The 22,739-nt window shown below is 32.9% G+C and overlaps 1 protein-coding gene across 1 annotated transcript in view; it reads left to right on the top strand.

The window, feature by feature from the left end:
* Positions 1–22,739, top strand: part of LOC127700647 (reelin-like) — an 87,328-nt gene that overhangs the window by 32,162 nt on the left and 32,427 nt on the right. Inside the window, exons 21-35 of the mRNA XM_052204205.1 lie at positions 401–700; positions 3,365–3,502; positions 3,772–3,958; positions 4,331–4,536; positions 5,626–5,785; positions 6,294–6,464; positions 6,862–7,076; positions 7,592–7,740; positions 8,205–8,412; positions 8,867–9,111; positions 11,105–11,293; positions 12,229–12,499; positions 13,108–13,248; positions 14,074–14,251; positions 21,093–21,292. Of these exons, the coding sequence (XP_052060165.1) occupies positions 401–700; positions 3,365–3,502; positions 3,772–3,958; positions 4,331–4,536; positions 5,626–5,785; positions 6,294–6,464; positions 6,862–7,076; positions 7,592–7,740; positions 8,205–8,412; positions 8,867–9,111; positions 11,105–11,293; positions 12,229–12,499; positions 13,108–13,248; positions 14,074–14,251; positions 21,093–21,292 (2,958 nt within the window). The remainder of the gene's footprint in view (positions 1–400; positions 701–3,364; positions 3,503–3,771; positions 3,959–4,330; positions 4,537–5,625; positions 5,786–6,293; positions 6,465–6,861; positions 7,077–7,591; positions 7,741–8,204; positions 8,413–8,866; positions 9,112–11,104; positions 11,294–12,228; positions 12,500–13,107; positions 13,249–14,073; positions 14,252–21,092; positions 21,293–22,739) is intronic.

Below are 22,739 nucleotides of genomic sequence, written 5' to 3'. Positions count from 1 at the left end.
GTAGAGCAGAATTTTTTGTACTCCAGCAGCAGTTGAATTGCACAAATATTGAGGAATCTTGTCAGATATTTGCTAGAAATTTAGAAAATTTAATAAGATTAAATTTTTTTCTCAACTGTTTCATGGCATTGAACAGATAAACGAACAGATAAACAAATGTATGAAATTAAGGAAAATATATAACTAGTTTTCAGTAAGTTGTTTTGAGAACATATGATCCTTGGTTATTATTTCATGATGTCCGTTTGTGAATTTACAAATATTTATGTCAGTTATTTTTTTAATGATTTGTCTGAGGAATTGCATTTGTAAATAGCCAAAAAAGAAAATTACATACTACTATATTCATTACGTTTTAATCACAGGTCTTTTATTTTAGCCTTTCAAAATGATTTTTCAGTTTTTATAAAGAGAAAAAAGATGGTGACATAAGATTTCTAATGACAGAACCAATGCATATAGGACCTTCATATATCATTCAGTTTGACCTAGTAATGGGATGTCACTTGATGTATGACATGACCAGAAATAACCATATTTATCTGGAATATTCTGATGACCATGGTCTTAGCTGGTCCCTGGTTGTAGACCCATGTCTGCCTCCTACATCTTGTGAAGAGTACAATAAAGGAACCATATTTGATCCATCACAGTACACAGAGTGGCGACAGGTGACCATTCCACTACCATCAGCTACATGGTTAGTTGTTGAAAGTCTATTTGTCATTAAACAAATGTACAGTTAACTCTCGTTGTCTCGAACTCGGTTGACTCGAAATTTCGGATGAGTCGAAGTTTTCTCGTAGTCCAGAACTTTGTTCCATATAAATATATGTATTTCGACTCCTGATGAGTCGAAATTTCGGTTGAGTCGAACTAAATTTACGGTCCCAAGTTTAACAAAAGCATTCAAAATTCATTATTTATCTCGAACTAATACACATATGTTAAAACATGACCTCCGGGATTTAAATGGATTGAAGAGTTAATCTGACAATACACGTGTAATTAAATTTCCGGTCACTGACCAAGGTATTGATTTATGACATTCTATTTCCACGAGTGTTTACCTAAGATTATCTTTTTATCACCATGATAAATAATTAGTGATACATTGTTAAAGTTTATGAAAAATTATTTAAAATGTTTACAAAAAAAATTAATTAAATTAATCGTGATTTACTCTGATGAGCTTGGATGTGTATACAGTGGGGATTAAGACTTCCGTTGGTGATCACATAAAGACTACTCAATCGGCGTCTTTTATCTTTTTGTATTTTTTCTTTAAAAGAAAGATTGAGATAAAAGAAAATAAAAATAAATCTAAATTTCTAAAATCTCTTGTATCCGAGAATAAACAATTTTGTAAAATTTAAATGACTTAAATAACGCTAAGATCGATTGGAAATTAATCTCTCGGATAAAAGCCACAGGAAAAAATTGTAACTGTTAAAAATTTAGAAATAAAAAATTAAATAAGTGAAAACAATGTTATAATAATGAAAGACCATAACATACAAATCCATCGATATGAGACCAGAATATCGATCCCCTTCCCATATTCATCCGGATTTATTTTAGCTTTACCAAGGTAAGCAAGAGTTGTGTCCCTTGGTCTGTCAAACTTCCGGTTTTCGTTTGAGTCGAACTACGGGTATCTCAAAATATTTCTCTGGTCCAGCTGACTTCGAGATAACGAGAGTCAACTGTATGTAAGTGTGCCTTTTGCTGTGCATCTGCTCATTTGTCTTATGATAACTTCAGCTTATTTGAAATTTCAGAATCTCTGAAAAATACATTTGTTTTATTAAGAGAATTTTCATGTTGCATCTTTAAAATTTGTTGAATTTAGCTGATATAGAAGAATAGTTAACAAATGGTACCAATTTTGATGCAGGAATATGAACATTTAATGATTATTGAGAAAAACTATATTCTTGTGCCAGCACTAAAGTTTTATGTATGACATGACCCCATTTCCATTCTCAATTTTAATCTACTTAAATGGTGTTACCCATTGGAAATAGCAGTCCATCAGCAGAAGTATTGATGACTTGACGATAATAAAATTTTAAGAAGTGTTAGTATTAAGTAAGTTTTAAGATCTATATAAATTGGAACCATATTCAACTATTAGAATGTGTCTCTATTGCATGGATCTTTAAAATGCCAAAAAGAAGAATTTTGAGTATATCAGTAGTCCCTTCAACTTAAAATGTAAATTCAGAAATATGGAATAGCTTTCCCGAATGTAAAAAATTCTCATTTGAAATTTTGAAAGCATTATTTGTATGCAACATTTCCTGAAATCACAATAATTAATCTTGTTTTTATGCCTCTGCCGTAGCGGAAGGGAATTAAGTTTTACCCTTGTCCGTCTGTACATCTATATGTACGTCCCAAAGTTGGTTTCCATTCTCTAACTTTAGTTTGCCTCAACCAAATGTTATGAAACTTATACACAATGCTTATTACCACAAAACACAGATCAAGTTTGAATTTTGGTGACATCACTTTAACCGTTCTAGAGTTATGCCCTTTACAAATGGAAAAATTGCTAAAATTTTCGTTTCCATTCTCTACCTTCAGTTTGCCTCAACCAAATGTTATGAAACTTATACACAATGCTTATTACCCCAAAACATAGATCAAGTTTGAATATTGGTGGCATCACTTTAACCATTCTAGAGTTATGCTCCTTTACAAATGGAAAAATTGCTAAAATTTTCGTTTTCCGTTCTCTTACTTTAGTTCGCCTCAACCAAATGTTATGAAACTTATACACAATGCTTATTACCACAGAACACAGATCAAGTTTGAATTTTGGTGGCGTCACTTTTACCATTCTAAAGTTATGCCCCTTTATATAAATGGAAAAATTGCTGAATTTTTCATTTCAGTTCTTTTACTTTAGTTTGCCTCAACCAAATGTTATGAAACTTATACACAATGCTAATTACCACAAAACACAGATCAAGTTTGAATTTTGGTGGCGCCACTTTTGCTGTTCTTGAGTGATGCCCCTCTACAAATGGAAAAATTGCTGAATTTTTCATTTCCGTTCTCTTACTTTAGTTTGCCTCAACCAAATGTTATAAAATGTATACACAATGCTTATTACCACAAAACTCAGATCAAGTACAAATTTGGGTAGTGTCACTTTTACAGTTCTTGAGTTATATATCCTTTTATAACATTATATGCAAGCGGGGGCATCATCTGTGTCCCATGGACACATTCCCCATTTATTTGTCGATTATTCATCAGTAGCAATAATAAATGCAGGTAATTATTTTTGTAATCCAGCATCTTATGTTGATCAGTGTCATAAATGGATTATTGACAGTTTTTTTATATCTTTCAGGGGACCAGTGACAAAATTTAGACTACGTCAGTCAGATTGGGGACCAACAGATTCATGGGGTATATCCAGACTCTACATAGGCCAGCAGTGTCCTAATATGTGTGGAGGACATGGCAAGTGTATTGAAGGAGTTTGTCAGTAAGTTGACAGAAGAATTTTCTACCATATTTCCCTAAATGCAAGAGTTTATATTTTGAAGAAAATGCAAACCATTACAAGTTCTGAAGTATTATCATGTTAAACTTTTTCTCTCATTAAATTTTCTTGAGAAAATCAAGGGATTTTCCTTACTTTAGTAGCTGTTATATAGATTGCTGTGCTCATGATAGAAGCTTTGATCATTCAGATTGCTAATTTAGTACAAAAAGCCTTTTGGAAATATTTGTTTACAATGTAAAATATTACAGTTGTGATCAAGGTTATGTTGGAGAAGATTGCAATCCTACTGCTCCAATGGATTCTACCATGCAGGCTGACTTTGGTATAAGATATGAACCTAGTTCTGACTTCCTACATATCTGGGGAGGAGAAGTCACTAATGGAGATAAAGGATGTGGAACTTTGTTTTCTGGAGAAACATTATATTTCTCAGGGGTAAGTGAAGAAAGAGAAGTGAAACAATAGGGATAAAGGGTTTTTTGATTGATTTTTTTTTCAGATTTCAAAGAAACTTTGTATTTCTAAGGGCTGAGTGTGATGTTAATAGGGATGGTGGATCTTCATGAACTTTCAGAATTAAACCTGACATGGTTAATAAATGTAATGTTTATTTTTATGTAATTTTACTACCATCAGCAGTAGTCTAGCGGTTTAGAATTAAGACTGTTGAATCCAATTTTCAAAACCTTGTTTTTTTTCAAACTGAGGCTTGTAAGCAATTACATTTAGAAATTCATTCAGTCTCACACAATATGAAAGCCCCTTTATATAATAATATTATTAAAACCATTAATGTTATAATATCAGGCAGGAGCCAGAGAGGTACAGACAAAAGCCTTCAACACTTTGACCGCTGATTACATAGAGTTTTACTTGAGAATTGGAGGTAATTTGCCTGACTGTAGTGGTGCTGAGACTCGTGATGAGGGCATTCTATTGGAGTATTCTGTTAATGGAGGTACAACATGGCATCTCATACAAGAACTAGTCCCATCACAATATAGACAGTCCAAGTAAGTTATGTGGAAACATAATATCCTTCACAGTCTTGTTTATTTTTTTCCTAAAAACTATGTATTCATTTCAAATTTTGACATTTGGTCAATCCTTTTAGGGTTAGATTTACATGTACTGAGGGATATTGACCTTGGGGATGTTTTAGGATTAGACAGAATACATTTTATTTAAAACTAATTATTGTGTGATGCCATATCATTTTTGATATTCATATAAAAAGTATTGAACATTTAAAGTTCATTGCTATTACCCTTCAGACAGCAAATCAACTTTTTATATGACCGCAAAAAATTGGCGTTCGTATATTGCTATCACGTCGTCATCATCCCAAGACATTTGGTTTCCAGACAATTACTTTAGTTTAAGTGAATGGAATTTTATGAAATTAATACACAAGGTTTGATACCACAAAAGGAAGGTTGGGATTGATTTTGCGGGTTATGGTTCCAACTGTTTAGGAATTGGGGGCCAAAAAGGGGCCCAAAACAAGCATTTTTCTAGTTTCAGGACAATAACTTGTGTATAAGTATTTTGATTGCTCTGAAATTGTACCACAAGTAGACGGTTGGGATTCATTTTGGGGGTAATTGCCCAAACTGTTCAGGAATTAGGGGCCAAAAACAAGCATTTTTCTAGTTTTCAGGCAATGGAGGGGGGGTAAATTTTTTTCCCTTAAGATTTAAGAAATTATCAATTTAAAAAAAAAAAAAAAAAAATTGGGGTCACATTTTATTTAGCTAATTCTTTGTCTATAGTCTGAAAACAGATTTACTAAGTATTGCGCAACAACAGTGTATTGCACAACAGCAAGAAATCTTCAATTGAATATAAATTCAAATCATATAACCAATTTCAAGTTCTTTGACTACATTTATTCTGTGTCAGAAACCTATAATGTGTCAAATATTTAATTACAATCCAAATTCAGACCTGTATCAAGCTTGAATATTGTGTCCTTTTTTGCCCCAACTGTTCAGGGTTGGACCTCTGCGGTAGTATCCAGCTGTGCTCAGCGAAGCACATTTTTAGAATTATTGTTTATGACCTAACAATCTCTTTATAACCATTTTCTGTTTCTTTTTTAGGTTTGTTCACAATGTATTACCACAAGCGGCAAAGTCACCAAGGACCAAATTTCGATTATGGCAGGTTAAGCATTCTGGTGCTGGGAGAGATCAATGGGCTGTTGACGAAATCAGGATTGGAAGTTATGAGAGAATGAGAAGTCTTCAAGATAACTTCAATGTTTGTATAAATTGATTACATTATGAATTGTCATTTTGAATTAAATTTTGAACTAAATGGTTTTTTTTATGTTTACTGAATTTTGTTATCAGGTGCCTTACATTTAGTTTAACCCTATATGAAGTATGTAAAAACAGATTCTTTAGTAATATTTATAGATTTATCAACTATATCATATAAAAGAAATTTAAAGCAGTTTTTGAATGTTTTAGTTAGACAGATTACAGTAACAACCGCAAAATAATATTACAAATGACCCTATAAGAACATGTAGAAAAGGTCCTAAATTTAACCATTTCACAGGCTCAGTATAAAGTCCTGTGCATTTTTTTGTTGATGATTTTCTGGAACTAAATTTTTGATTGTAGTTAAGCTGTGAAATTCAAGATGGCCACTGTCATAAATTTTAGGGTTAATGATTTAAAACATCATGATGCATCAATAATCCTTTAAAAGAATTGTTGAGTAATTGTGTATAAATTTAATGGCAACATTTACTTCTAATTAGAATCATGCAGACCCTGTTAAATCCGGAAAATGGTTAACAATCACAGAAGGAGTCCGTGGGAAGTACTGTCAAGCCAAAGATTACACACTGATTCTAGCCAATCAACAGAACGATAAATTAGTAGTGACTAAAGATCTCAGGTTACAGACAGGGGATATTATACAGTTCAGGGTAAGTACACCACAGAGTAAACAGAATGATACTAAAGATCTCAGGTTACAGACGGGATATTATACAGTTCAGGGTAAGTACACCATAGATTAAACAGAATGATAAATCAGTTGTCACTAAAGATCTCAGGTTACAGACAGGGGATGTTATACAGTTCAGGGTGAGTACACTTGACGTCATTTTATTATGTTGTAAGATTCCAGATGTTTCTATACATTTTTAAAACACTCCGACTGAAAATAATGCTAACAAATTTGAAATGCAAGTTTTTATTTTTGTGAAATCTATCCCGTCTTAAATTTCGCAATAATAAAAACATCGAAAAAATTTCTTAATTTACAGTATCTGTTCATAAATTTTTAGTCAGAAATTAGTATTTTCTCGTTTTGCTCCACAGATTAATGTAGGTTGTAGTACACAATTTCGTTTGGACCATCCAGTGATGTTACAGTTCAGTCATGATGGTGGCCAGACCTGGATGTTGGTCCATGAACCTTGTTACCAGGAGTCTGAATGTAATGGACTACAAACAGAGGGGACTATATACTACTCAGGACCCCATGGTTCTTGGCAGACAGTTATTATACCTGTTTCTGAATCCATAGCTATGCAGTAAGTTTGAAAATTATTATTTGTAGCCAGTTATTTCATTATCAGTTTGTTGTGTGGTTTTCAATTCAATTTAAACTCTTCTCAGGGTATACACTATTCATGACTACAAAGGTTATAAGTTTATATTGAAACCTAATATGGAACAGTCAGAATCTAGATATCTAGAACATCTATTTAGACCAAAAATTTAGGCCTTAATTAGAACACCAGATAATCAGTCATGAATATTTGTTTATTCTATCAAGTGTGTACTTATTTAAAGTATTTCAATTAAATCATAAACAAGCAAATATAAAAGTTAAGCAAATTATTTTTTCAATAGAGTTCAATATGTCAAGTTATATGCAAAATCTTACATAAATCTGTTCTTTGACTTGAAGAAAAGTTTCATATTGAATTCAGTTGTATAAGAGATTGATGTGTCTATATATGTTTAAGCCCAATCATTATTTTTCTGTTGACAAACTCTCCAGTAGAAAGGTATATTTAAGACCCTCTTTAATTATATATTTTAGTCCAGTTATTATCCGTTGGTGGCAGCCAGGTGGTTATGCCTTTAGTTTTGCTTTAAATGATGTATACATTGGACCACCATGCCCAGATAATTGTAATAGACAAGGAACATGTGAAAACAACAGATGTATATGTCAGGATGGATTCACAGGTAAATACTGAGGATATGTTGTCTTTTGAAAATAAGAAGATGTGGTTTGATTGCTAATGAGACAACTTGCTCACTTCAAAATTGTAAAAATTCTCTTCATTCATAATAAGCTAAACTATACATTTTCATGTCTGTTGTTTAAAAATAGCACTTGACTATTTTATGAAGTCTAGAATATTTTGTAATAGTTAATTGGAAATGTTGGGATACATAAATTAAAAGAAAGGGGATTTGACAAGGAAGCGCGGTAGTAAACATGATAAAATCTAAAAGATACATATCAACCACTTGTAACAATAAAAAAGTAAAGGACATTAGGTGACCATAAAATGTGGATTTTTATGGACAGACACAGAAACAGTAGCTTTAATTGCTATTTAGATTTCAGTGATACTGATTATAGAGGTAGAAGCTTTTGATTCATATGTGCATAATGATTTGCATTGTTTACTTATTTTTTCAAGAACCAACATGTGAAGACACTGCAGTTACACAGTATGGTCTATTTGACTGGTTTGATAATCACCATGATCCTTCTAATGGCTGGAGACGCATCCTAGGTGGCAGTTTAGGTCTGAAGTGTGGTGTTGTGGATCATGGGAATGCTTTGTACTTTAGTGAGGATGGAACAAGAGAAGCAGTCACTAAACCACTCAATACTACATTTCTAAGGTATTTTTATTTCTCTTTAAAATTTGATAGTTTAGAAGTATTTTTTTGTCAACCATTAATATAAATTATGAACTTCAAATATAATGTTTTACATAAGGGTAAGAGATTTTCTCTGTGCAAAGAAAAGGATGGTATTCATATTTGATTAATTTTAACAAGAAAATGAGTTATGGATACTAATGTTCAACTGTTTTTAGCTCAGAGAATCGAGATATTTATCTGTTCTTTTCGAAATACTATAGTTTTGTATATTTTAAGAAAGTGATCCATCTGTTTTATATGACACTGACGTACTGAATCATTGAAAACCACTGATAATGTAGGACACAAACAGTCTTAACATACTTATTAAGATATTCATGATTTATAAACAATCATTTTAAAAAGCTTTAAAATATCAGATAGTTCTTATAATTCTGTAGAAATATAAAATTGGATAATGATTTTCTTTTAGAATGTTACAGTTTGTAATTAAGATAGGAGGTAATGATGGTTCCTTCAGTTGTACAGACCCCAGTACTAGGAATGAAGGTGTCATAGTGGACTATTCCACAGACAATGAAATCACATGGACTGTTCTGAAGATGGTAGAACCTAAAATTTACAACACAACAAAAGAGTTTGTGACGTTAGAATTACCAGCTGATGCTAAAACAGATCACACTATTATCAGATTTTGGCAGCCCTTAGGTTATGGAGGTAAATTAATGCACAAGCAAATAAAAGATTAAAAAATTTAAGTTCCATCTATAAAGAGCAATTCAAAACATATGTAACATTAATTTTTGTTGTAGATATCACTGATGAATAATATTGACACAATATATCCTGCCAAGTAACTCAATTACTTCATGTGCCCCATGATTGCCTAAATATTTGTATTGTTTTTGTACTTTTTATAAGAGTGGCGGATGTAAAATATTTACAGTATTTGTATAAGATTTCTTTACCCATGACAGTTTGTAATTTGATTATACCCCTCCATCTTTATCTTCAATGCTAAATTGCTTTTGTCAAGTAGGGATTTTTTGTCATAAATAAATACACCATATTCCGTCTTTTTCATTATTTTAAGTAATATGAAAAGGGCATGATAATGGAGAAAAATAATAACAAAATTTAATTGTACAGCAGCCACTGAGTAGCATGTTCTTCAGTTTTATAGAATATCAGCAGTGGAATTTAAAAAGCAATCAAAATAAGATTCATACTTCCTCCGTAAATATATTATAAGAAAAAAAGTAATGTTTAAAGCAGAATTTATTCATTCATTGAAATAGAAAGAAATAAAGATTGCCAGTATTAATAAATAGCAGAGGGAGTTTTACTATTTTCTTCATGTTGATATGAAAAAAGACCTTATGTTATATTTTTTTAGCTCACCGTTCCTTCGGAACGATGAGCTTTTGCCATCACTTGGCGTCCGTCATTGTCCGTCTGGTGTAAACTATTTCAAACATCTTCTCCTCTGAAACTACTGAACCAATTCCAACCAAACTTAAGCTGAATAATGCTTACTGTATCTAGAATAAAGTTTGTGTTTTATTTACTGTTTCGTCAAATAACATGGCCGCCATGGCTAAAAATAGAACATAGGGGTAAAATGCAGTTTTTGGCTTTTATCTCAAAAACCAAAGCATTTAGAGCAAATCTGACTGGGTTAAAAAGTTCTATCAGCCCTGAAATTTCCAGTTGAATCTGTTAACCCATTGTTGGGTTGCTGCCACTAAATTGGTAATTGACCCCTTAAGGAGTTATTGCCCTTTAAGGACAATTTTGCACAATTTGTTTATCATGTTTTCTAACTTTAAAAAAATCTTCTTCTCTGAAACTACTCTACCAATTCCAACCAAACTTAAGCTGAATGATTCTAATGGTATCTAGAATACATTTTGTGTTTTATTTTCTGTTTCGTAAAAAAAAAATGGCTGCCATGGCTAAAAATAGAACGTAGGGGTAAAATGCAATTTTCGGCTTATATTTCAAAAACCTAAGCATTTAGAGCTAATCTGATGAGAGGTAAAAAAGTTTATTAGGCCAAGCTCTGTCGGCCCTGAAATTTTCAGATGAATCTAACAACCCATTGTTAGATTGCTGCCACTTAATTGGTAATTTTAACGAAATTTTGCAGATTTTGGTTATTATCTTGAATATTATTAATGATAAAGATAAACTGTAAACAGCAAAAATGTTCAGCAAAGTAAGATCTACAAATAAGTTTTTGTATGACCAAAATTGTCAATTGTACCCTTAAGGAGTTATTGTCCTTTAAAATAAATTTTTCACAATTTGTTCATTTAGGTTGCTTACTTTAAAAAATCTTCTCCTTTGAAACTGCTGAATCAATTTCAGCCAAACTTGGGCTGAATGAGTTTCAGAGTATCTAGTATAAATTTTGTATTTTATTTTCTTGTATGTCAAAATGAAACATAGGGGTAAAATGCATTTCTTTGATTTTGAAGAAAATATGACAGATACAAAGAACATTTCAATGGAAGTTTTAAGCCATTCATTAATATATATTGAAAAGCAAAAATAATCATTGATGAAAGATTTAAGCAAAAAATTACAGGTGAGCAATTCAGGCTCTTGAGAGCCTCTTGTTTGAAAATTAATGTAAAATTATAAGTATTCATATTACAAAACATGCAGTAGACTGGTTTGTTAATCTGAAGATCTTCCTTTGTTTTAGGATTGGGAAGAGCAGAATGGGGTATTGACAGTGTTATCATTGGTGTTAATGAAACCAATGCTAAAAGTTTCTTTGATGACTTCAATATGATGATGCCAGATCCATACAAATGGCTACAGGCTGAGAGTGCAGTGGCTAGGTCATCATGTCAGTCTGGAGGCAACGCTTTGGAATTTAGCAGAGACACAGGTATGAACAGACCATCATTTAATTTACAATGCAATGTCCTTCATTTGACCATTTTAACTTTTTTGATTCGACCGTCAATGATGAGTCTTTTCTAGACAAAAAGGGTGTCTGGCATACAAATTTTTAAGCTTTGTATCTAGGATGAGTTTATTCATGACACATGTCATAGATGTATAAAAAGTCATCATGTTTATAGATGTTTATAGGCTAGATTAGGAATACTTGTGAATTCAGTAGAAGTCATTACATTAGTCTGGAGGCAATGCTTTGGAAATCAGTAGAGACACACACATTAAAGTCATTGTATGAGTATAGCAGTAACTAGTGATTGGGTATGTTAACAAATAAAACACCGTCAGATAAGGGAAAGGAAAACATTATGGGTACAACCGGATATGAAAAAAAGGATATATAAGGTCTTTTCAAAGAAAATGTAAAGTTAAAAGAACTACGATTTTTTGTAAAAGATAATAGAATTATTGTGAAATTCGTACCATTTTAAGTTGAAAAAGTAAAGATATCAAAAAGGCATTAACAAATCTTATTAACCGAAAAGAAATGTAATTAACTTTTACATGAAAATAAACTAGATCATGAAATATGTGGTTTCTAATAGGAGATTCTAAACAGTAGGGATTCTAAGCATCATGTTTTGAGACAGAACAAATAGAAACCTAAAGATGTTAAAATTCCTTTCATTCACAATGATCTGTCATAACGGACAGAAATTGCTCATCTTGTAAAGATGCACTATACATTTTTATTAATTTAATTATTTGCTTCTTGAGGATAAAAATCAGCAGGATTTTAAACTTAAAAAAAAAAACCCAGTTAAAACAGTCATGTTGCAATGTATTGTTAGATTTGACACCTAAAAAGCAGCAAAAGAGAAATATTATTTGAATTTTAGGACAAAATCCTTGTGTTATTTTCAGGTTTAAGATTTGCCTCAACACAGGACCTACATGTGACACCTTCAACATTCCTTCAGTTTGACATAGCCATGGGATGTGACTCCCTGTATGACAATTTGTATGGTGTAATGCTAGAGTATTCTATAGACATGGGACAGACCTGGAGACCTGTGATAGAGGAGTGTGCCCCACCCAAGTTTGAATGTACAGGATACCATCTCAGTAGTGAATACATGTCAGATCAGCACAGGAACTGGACAAGAGTAACAACATACCTACCTGCTGGTGCTGTGTATGTGTTTTACTGAACTATATGGATGATCAATTTCTTTAGTTTGTAGATGCTTTCACACCCTTTGTTCATCATTTAGTTCATTTTTTTCCTAAGGGCTATTCCAGAAAAAAATGTATGGGGGGGTTGGAAGGCAGTTTTTGTCAGCACCCACAACCCAGACAATTGTAATTGAGAATCACAGTGCATTATAGTGTGAAAAGTTGCTCTGATACCCATCACCCAAGTATTATTAATATAAAGTGCCTTCCAACCCCCCCCCCCCCCCCCCGTACATTTTTTTCTGGAATAGCCCTAAACTGATTTGTTTGCTGTTTTTATATTTGTTTTCTACCTAATAAAGGTCAATTAAGATTTGCAAAAGTCTATGGAGGGCAAACATATAATAACATTTAATTGTAAATGTGTGTATTTCATAATACTAGTAGCTATCATTTTCAAACTATTAATCTTCAAAAAATAACAAATTTATGGAAATTTACAATTAATAACTTCTCTATCTTGAACATACCTTTTTTAAATCTTTGGTAACACATATGCATCAGTACATATGTGAAAAAAGGTTACAAATATTACACATTTAAAACTGAACATTTTTTATATTTCAGGTCTCCAACTACAAGATTTAGATGGAAGCAAAGCAGTTCTATACCTAGAGGACATGTTTGGGCCCTGGACAATGTATATCTAGGTACTGGTTGTCCATGGTTATGTTCTGGTCATGGTTATTGTAGGGATGATCAATGTGTGTAAGTATTCAGTCAGAAAAACAATGGCTCTGGACAGAGCATACTTTAATAATGGGTTTGTGTTTTCATGATCATCAATTATTGTAAAAATATGAAGTTAAGTAAAAGATAGGTATATATCAAAAAAGATTTCTATGTCCATGCTCTGAAATCAGTCATCAGAAATACAAAAATCTTAAACCTTGACAGGCATATTGAAAAGATAGATGACTTCAGAATAGTGCAACTTTGACCTTGAAAGTGTTGGATAATAATGCTTATTTTGTAGTACATATTTATTTAATGAATGAATGTTCATTGATGTCAGTTCATGTATGTACATTGTCAGAAAAAATAAAATGTATGTGTAAAATGTTCAGGAACACTGCAAAAAGCAATGCTTGTTGAATTTTTCTCCTTTTTCATACCGAGAACAAAATCAATTTTGTATTTTCTGACAATTTATATAGTTTGTTTTTATCCTGCGATTTAGTGTTTTTATCCTGCAAATTAACACTTTACACTTTATAGTTTAGATTAGTAATTCCAAATCATTGTCTTTGATTTAATAGAAATCAAATGGCTGAAACACGGACTGTGAAAAGGACCATAAATTGAACAGAAATTTTTACTTTACCTATCGCTTAACATTTAAGCAGGATAGCAGGAGACTTTATTTGTATGCTATATAAATAAAACAAAAATTTATTTTTGTACTTGTCATTTTGTCCCATAAAGATGATATACCATAATCTTTCTGATTCACGTCAAATAAATAATAAATACAAAAGATATTGACTTATGTCATAGCAGTTTGAAAATAACGGTAATATAATAATTTTATAGTTGTGACACTGGATTTTCTGGTCCAGCCTGTATTCCATCAGAGCCACTTCCTGCTATTTTGAGAGATGATTTTAACACTGACACACCAAGGAAAGATAACTGGTTAGAACTGTATGGAGGAGGTAATACCAAACTTTGTGGAACTGTTGTTAGTGGAAATGCTATGACCTTTACTGAGGTAATTTTAGAACATCATAGTTTTTGTCGAGCCTGCGACTTTTGTTGCAGAAAGCTTGACATAGGAATAATGATCCGGCGGCTGTGTTAACTAACTTCTTAAAAGCTTAATATTTCAGAAGGTAGAAGAAGACCTGGATGCTTCATACTTTGTACATAGATGCCTTATGATATGCAGTTTCCGTCTGTCATATGTCCATTGTCCTTGACCTCATTTTCATGGTTCAGTGACTCCATGAAAAAAAGTTAAGATTTATTGTAATGTTAATTTCTCTCTTATTGTGAGTAATAGGGTAACTATATTTGGTACATGTATGTGCATACCTTGCAAGGTCCTCATGCCTGTCAAACAGTTTTCACTTGACCTCTTCCTCATTTCATGGATCAGTGAGCAAGGTTAAGTTTTCATTGTCAAGTCCATATCTCAGATACTATAAGTAATAGGTCTACTATATTTAGTGTATGTAATGATTGTAAGGTGTACATGTCCATCTGGCAGGTGTCATCTGACCTTGACATCATTTTCATGGTTCAGTGGTTATAGTTTAGTTTTTGTGTTTTGGTCTGTTTTTCTAATACTGTATGCAATAGGTCAACTTTATTTGGTTATGGAAATATTTTACGATCTACATGTCAGTCTGGCAGGTTTTATTTGACCTTGACCTCATTTTCATGGTTCATTGCTCAATGTTAAGTTTTTGTGTTTTGGTCTGTTTTTTCTAATACTGTATGCAGTAGGTCAACTATATTTGGTGTATGGAAATATTTTACGATGTACATGTCAGTCTGGCAGGTTTTATTTGACCGGGACCTCATTTTCACGGTTCATTGCTCAATGTTAAGTTTTTATACGTCCGTCAAAATTTTGACGGGACTTATTATGGTATACAAATGTCGTCTGTCCGTCTGTCTGTCCGGCGTAAACATGTCGCACCATAACTTGAGAACGACTTATCCAAATTTCATGAAACATAAAACAGTTGTTTTTTATGATGGTCAAACGATCTGTTTACTTTTTGGTGAAAATAAGATTAAAACTTTTTGAGTTAAGGGACTTAGTAACTAAAACAGGTGTGTGTTTTTTTTCACATGTCGGGCCGTATCTCAAAAACAAGTTATGATTATTGCTTAAAACTTTACACACTTCTTAGTGATATTAATCTTAAGATCTGTATACTTTTTGGTGATGATTAAAAATTTTATTTTAGAGATATTGGAGTATTTTGTTAAAAAAGGTGGAGGGTTTTTCACATGTCGCGCTGTATCTCAAAAACAGTTTATGATTATTGCCTAAAACTTTACACACTTCTTAGTTATATTAATCTTAAGATCTGTATACTTTTTGGTGATGATTCAAAATTTTATTTTTGAGTTATTGAGTATTTTGTAAAATAAGGGGGAGGTGTTTTTCACATGTCGCGCCGTATCTCAAAAACAATTTAGATTATTGCTTAAAATTTTACACACTTCTTAGTTATATTAATCTAAAGATCTGTATACTTTTTGGTTTTGATTCAAAATTTTATTTTTGAGATATTGATTTTTTTTTTTTAAAAAGGGGGGTTTTCACATGTCGCGCCATATCTCAAAAACTATTTATGATTATTGCTTAAAATTTTACACACTTCTTAGTTATATTAATCTAAAGATCTGTATATTTTTTGGTTTTGATTCAAAATTTTATTTTAGAGATATTGAGTTGTATGTAAAAAAAAAAGGGGGTTTTCGCATGCCAAACTATTTATGATTATTGCATAAAAATTCACACACAAGATGACGGGCATATCATGCGCTCATGGCGCAGCTGTTTATTGTGTTTTGGTCTGTTTTTAAAGCAATTGCTTTTATGCCATCGCGTATGGCCATCTTTGTGACGCAAATCAGAGACTCCGCCCAGATCAAGCCATAGTATTTTGTTAAACAGGCTCCTGGTCTGTCATTCTTAAACACCTATGTATGTTTTCTAATGCAATACATAGCTTGAAACTTTTGAAAAACGTTAGTGGATTTAAGAGGTTTCAGCATATGTTCTTGTAGATGTATTTTTGTATTTAGGGGGACAACCGTTTGACTATCAAAAAACATAGAAGTCCGAGTGAAAAAAAGGGCATTTTTATACCTGCGATTCCGTTCTCCTTTCGTACGATGTTTCAACAAAATATGGAATTGTTTCAGTTGTTGATTTAGTATTGAAAATTTTACTGAATTATCTCTTATTAAATACGGTTTTATATGTTTAATTGGTGTTTCTCTAAGAAAGAGGCCAGGTGCTCTTGTTCATTCATAAAATTATCGTTCATTCATAAATTTATCTTAAAATCAAAATCACTACACAGGTTATACGTAGTGTCAAATGATTACCTGTAATTTAAAAATAGACAAACTTAACTGACCTATTTTGTTGATTTGTTTGCGCAAATAATTTAGCGGAACAAAACCCTTGTTAAAAACACTTAACAATAAGTTTGTTTTCCTTTTTTGTCACAACTCCGTAAGATTAATCAGTATAATAGACCCAGAATTAATACACAAGAAAATATGTACAAGGAAATCACAATAATAAATCAGAAATGTTCATATGCTGCAGCTGTAAGCAGGGTGATTCTCATCTGGTCAATTGTCTTTGTGTCCATGTCTGTATGCTGACGCATGATGTTGATGAATTATAGTCATTTCGTACCATAACCATATCGTACCATGGCAAAAACATTCGTTACAAAAAATGTTTCTAATTTTCTATCCTGAAATACATATTTTTCAAATCATTACATTACTTTTGAATATTTGTGAGTAAAGGCAGTAATAATTACTCTACTTCAATGTATTTATATTTTATATAAACAATACTATGACATTACTCGTACACAATACTTGTACATTAATTATATATGAGTATTGTTGACAATACTAGTATACAAGTATTGTGGTCGCCAAGTTCAATATTTTTAGTAAGCTGAAATATATATTTATTTTTTACATGTTTACGTCTTGTAAGATATTTTATTTCTTTCCTGTTTTTCAACATTTGCGTCTGGAAAGTTGAAATGTTTTAATTGAATGGTTAAATTTAAATTAATTATGATAATTGTTAAAATTAAATCAATAAAGGAAATTATTGCCCAGTTACAAACACTACCAGGGGATAATTTCTTTTTGAGTTATATGTTTCAGCACATGTAAATTTGACCCCAACTTTAGCCTGGTAAACGCGTTGTCTCCTTGTGAAATATAAAATATATCAAAAATGACTTTCTGCTAAAGTCTTTTATTGATATAAAGTTAAAACCTTCTTACTTCTCACTAGACAACACTCCTGTCAGGTTTAATTCTTATATATATGTGGATGAAAAATAAAAGTCCCCAAAACATTAACATGGCAGCAATTGCTTTTACAGCCTTTAAGGCTTTGATTCTAATACTGTATGCAATAGGTCAACTATATTTGGTGTATGGAAATATTTTACGATGTACATGTCAGTCTGGCAGGTTTTATTTGACCGTGACCTCATTTTCACTGTTCATTGCTTATATTAAGTTTTTGTGTTTTGGTCTGTTTTTCTTAAACTTTAAGCAATAGATCAACTATATTTGGTGTATGGAATGATTGTAAGGTGTATATGTCTGTCTGGCAGGTAACATCTGGCATTCACCTCATTTCCATGCTTCATTGGTCAATGTTCAGTTTTCCTGGTTAACTTTGTTTCTTAGATACTATAAGCAATAGGTCAACTATACATGATGCATGGAATGATTTTAAGGTGTACATGTCCGTCTGACAGGGTTCATCTGACCTTGACTTCATTTTCATGGTTCATTGGTCAATATAGAATTTCCATGGTTTGGTCTGTTTCTTTTATACCATAAGCAATAGGTCATCTATATTCTGTGTATGGATTGTATTAAAGGTGTACATGTATTTCCGACTTGGTTTATCTGACCTTTTCCTGTTTGAATAGTTTTACACTAGTCATTTTTGGGGCCCTTTATAGCTTGCTGTTCAGTGTGAGCCAAGGCTCCGTGTTGAAGGCGGTATTTTGACCTATAATGGTTGACTTTTACAAATTGTGACTTGGATGGAGAGTTGTCTCATTGGCACTCATACCACATCTTCTTATATCTATTGACCTCATTTTCTTTGATCATAAATGTTAATGTGATACTTGTAGTAAAACTTTATATGTAGGACTATCAACATAAAATCAATGGTCAGTATAGTAGGCGAGACATTTCAGCGTGTGCACTCTTGTTTATATGTATTATTATTTCATTGACATAAGTATTAGCAGGATTTAATATGTATTCTTATACAGAATTTATTTATTCATTTGGGGATACATAGCTTCAGCAACTTATTATGCCCCACCTAGGGGCATTATGTTTTTCGGTCTGTGAGTTCGCCAGTCCGTCCCTCCGTCCGTCTGTCTGTCCCGCTTCAGGTTAAAGTTTTTGGTCAAGGTAGTTTTTGATGAAGTTGAAGTCCAATCAACTTGAAACTTAGTACACATGTTCCCTATGATATGATCTTTCTAATTTTAATGCCAAATTAGAGTTTTGACCCCAATTTCACGGTCTACTGAACATAGAAAATGATAGTGTGAGTTGGGCATCCGTGTACTATGGACACATTCTTGTTTCACTTATAAATTCTGGGCCAAGATTTCCAAAGGACCAGGTTCCCTTTTGCCAAAATATGGCTTGCTGTTCTGTGTGAGCCAATGCTCCGTGTTGAAGGCCGTACCTTGACCTATAATGGTTTACTTTTATAAATTGTAACTTGGATGGAGAGTTGTCTCATTGGCACTCATACCACATCTTCCTATATCTATATAAATATCAACTTTATCATAAAAATATTCCTTTAACTTTGTACTGTATACTTTATTAAGTCTCCCAAACGAAGTTTGGGAAGACTTATTGTTTTTGCTCAGTTCTTATTATTACTGTAAATTCAGAAATTATTGCGATGTTTTTATTATTGCGAAAAATGCGACAGGGTTATAATCGCAATAATTAAAACTCGCATTTTGAAATTTGTTGTATGAATCCAAACAGGATTTTTCTGTATATCGCAAAAATTAAAATCGCATTTTAGTCTAAAATGACAAAATCGCAATAATAAATGCACGCAATAATTTCTGAATTTACAGTATTATTATTATTCTTCTTCTTCCGCCGCTTTTAAATTTGAACTTGTCCGCACCCGTTCTCCAAAACCGCTTGTCAGATTAACTTAGGGTTTCACAATATGTTAGACTAACATGTCTAGTGGTGCAATCAGGGTTTTGTTTGTGCAATGGGGTTTATAAAGGGGTACTTTGAGGGGCAAAAAGAAAAGAGGGTTTTACTATAGAACCCTATGGGATTTTATTTTTTTAAATTTTCAAATGATTATAAATTGAAAACCGTTTGTGATAGACACAATCTTTTTAATTGAAAATGTTCTAAATGATAAAGCCCATTAAATGAAATACAGGGTTAGTCCCCAGGGGTCAACCCCACCCCCTGCCATTTAAGAAAGTTCTAATATCTTCTAAGTGATCAAGATCCCCACCCCTAAACCATATATATTCTGGTTTGTCATGATAAAGCACATCAAATGTAATACAGGGTTAGTCCCCAGGGGTCACCCCCACCCCCTGCCATTTAAGAAAGTTCTAATATCTTCTAAGTGGTCAAGATCCCCACCCCTAAACCATATATATTCTGGTTTGTCATGCTAAGATGGTTTGAATGATATACAGGGTTAGTCCCCAGGGGTCATCCCGACCCCCTGCCATTTGAGAAAGTTCTAATATCTTGTAAATGGTCGAGATCCCCACCCCTAAACCATATATATTCTGGTTTGTCATGATAAAGCACATCAAATGAAATACAGGGTTAGTCCCCAGGGGTCACCCCCACCCCCTGCCATTTAAGAAAGTTCTAATACCTTGTAAGTGGTCAAGATCTCCACCCCTAAACCATATATATTCTGGTTTGTCATGCTAAGATGATTTGAATGATATACAAGGTTAGTCCCCAGGGGTCATCCCGACCCCCTGCCATTTAAGAAGGTTCTAATATCTTGTAAATGGTCGAGATCCCCACCCCTAAACCATATATATTCTGGTTTGTCATGCTAAGATGGTTTGAATGATATACAGGGTTAGTCCCCAGGGGTCATCCCGACCCCCATGCCATTTGAGAAAGTTCTAATATCTTGTAAATGGTCGAGATCCCCACCCCTAAACCATATATATTCTGGTTTGTCATGATAAAGCACATCAAATGAAACACAGGGTTAGTCCTTAGGGGTCACCCCCACCCCCTGCCATTTGAGAAAGTTCTTATAGCTTGTAAATGGTTGAGATCCCCACCCCTAAACCATATATATTCCTATTTGTCATGTGTCGAACATTTGAATGACGTATATGATCAGTCCCTAGTGGTTCCCCCACCCCCAATGTTCTAATATCTTGTAAATGGTTGAGATCCCCACCCCTAAACCATATATATTCCTGTTCGTCATGTAATGAACATTTGAATGACATATAGGGCCAGTCCCCAGGGGTTCCTCCCCACCCCCAATGTTCTAGTATCTTGTAAATGGTCGAGATCCCCACCCCTAAACCATATATATTCTGGTTTGTCATGCCAAGATGATTTGAATGATATACAAGGTTAGTCCCCAGGCATCACTAATGCATATAACTTTACTGGACCAAACCAATTTTCACTGGACGTTGCCCAATGTCAGGCGACCCTGGGAATTACGAATTATGGGAGCTTCGTTTGGGAGACTTCGTAACAGCATCCTGTTACAATCATTTCTTGTTTGATATTATTTTGTTTCTTTGTTATAGACCAACATGAGATTAGCTGTGAGTAGAGACATTGATTCCAGCATGTTACAGGCTGTAGAATTCTACTTTAAATATGGCTGTAATGGCAATGAGAAATTCTGGCCAAGGTCAGAGAGTGTTCTGCTGCAGTATTCTATCAATGGTGGAATAACCTGGAATCTGCTGAAGGAAATCAACTATAGAAATCAGTCTGAACCAAAGTAAATACTGAAGGAAAAAAAAATAGATTAAAACATGGGCTTATATGATATGCAAAATCAATACTTTGCTGATTTGATAAAATTCAAGACCTTAGAAAAAACTGAATGAAGGATATTTATAATGTTTCCCATTTGACCAAGTGTATTCTTATTTTTCTTCTGGCTCTTGTTCTCTCATTCTCATACAATCCTTTTTGAGCCATAAGTTTTTATCTTTTGACATTGACATGATATTTGGCATGAAGGTGTATAAACATGACAGATGATCACATTAACTTTTGACCTCAAAGTGATTATGGTTGAATATTTACAGTATATAATTTTACATTACTTATTAGTTAGCTTTTGTATTAAGAATGATCTGATATTTAGTCTGTACCGTAGAAAGGCTTGTATAGTTCGCACTAGTACATAGTCCGCACCCCCTTCTCCCCACGAAATTTTAGGTAAAAAAACTTTTTGTAACTGTTAGAAAAGGTCTAATGAAACTCAGGTAATTTCAAATTCTGTGCGGTCGTTTGCGGTATTTTATTGGAAAAACCTGTTTTCCATCATCAAACAGAAGCTGAAACTGCTTGTAAATGATTCTAGAACGCTTCATGATTGTTAAAATAAGTTTAATTCACTAAAAAAACAATTTAGAAACTTGTGTATGTTTAAACAGGAAGTTTAAAAAGCACGTGTAAAAGAAGAAATTAACCGGTGAGAGTCGAAATCCGTACATAACAGATATCACTATAATACAACTTTGAAAGTAAAACAGTTCCATCCTTTTGTAAAACAGTCTTTAATATATCTATCACATTAATGTTTGAAGGGTCTTAAGCTAATACAAACCATATTAGTCAGTATGAAACACCAAAACGGAACGAACAATAACCGATTACGTTTTGTAGTTTACAAATTCTAAGCTGGTTTACGGTTGTCTTTTTCACTATGTTTGTATCGTTTCAATCAAGCAGATACCAGTTTATTTCAACCAATGCATTGAAAAGAAACGAGAAATTTGTATTGAAAGGTTTAGTTTTTATATTTATCAGTATTAATTTGATATTGAATAGAAATAACTTATTAATATGGATGAGTTAAAATTATTAGTTTGAAAAATGATAAGAGCGCCCTCTACAATATAAATAACAAAGATGACGGAACGTAAACAAACCACCTCGCCCGCAAAATTGAAATTTTTCTCTTATTTCTTGCTTATTGTACTCTATAGTCCGCACCCCGTCTGGAAGGGCCAATTTTGGAGAATAAAACCGCGGACTATACAAGCCTTTCTACGGTATCTTTATTATTTTGAGTTGTATGTTCTTAGTGATTTTCAGATCTGCTGGACAGTTGCCTTTTGTTTGAAGATAATTTGAACTTTTTTACCCACTGAGCATGGAATATTTCATCGATGACTAAAAACGAGTGAAAGTATACTTTATACAATATTGCATAC

This window comes from Mytilus californianus, unplaced genomic scaffold (assembly GCF_021869535.1).
Source record: "Mytilus californianus isolate M0D057914Y unplaced genomic scaffold, xbMytCali1.0.p SCAF_1, whole genome shotgun sequence".
NCBI lineage: Eukaryota > Metazoa > Mollusca > Bivalvia > Mytilida > Mytilidae > Mytilus > Mytilus californianus.
This window is presented reverse-complemented; position numbering and strand designations above follow the sequence as displayed.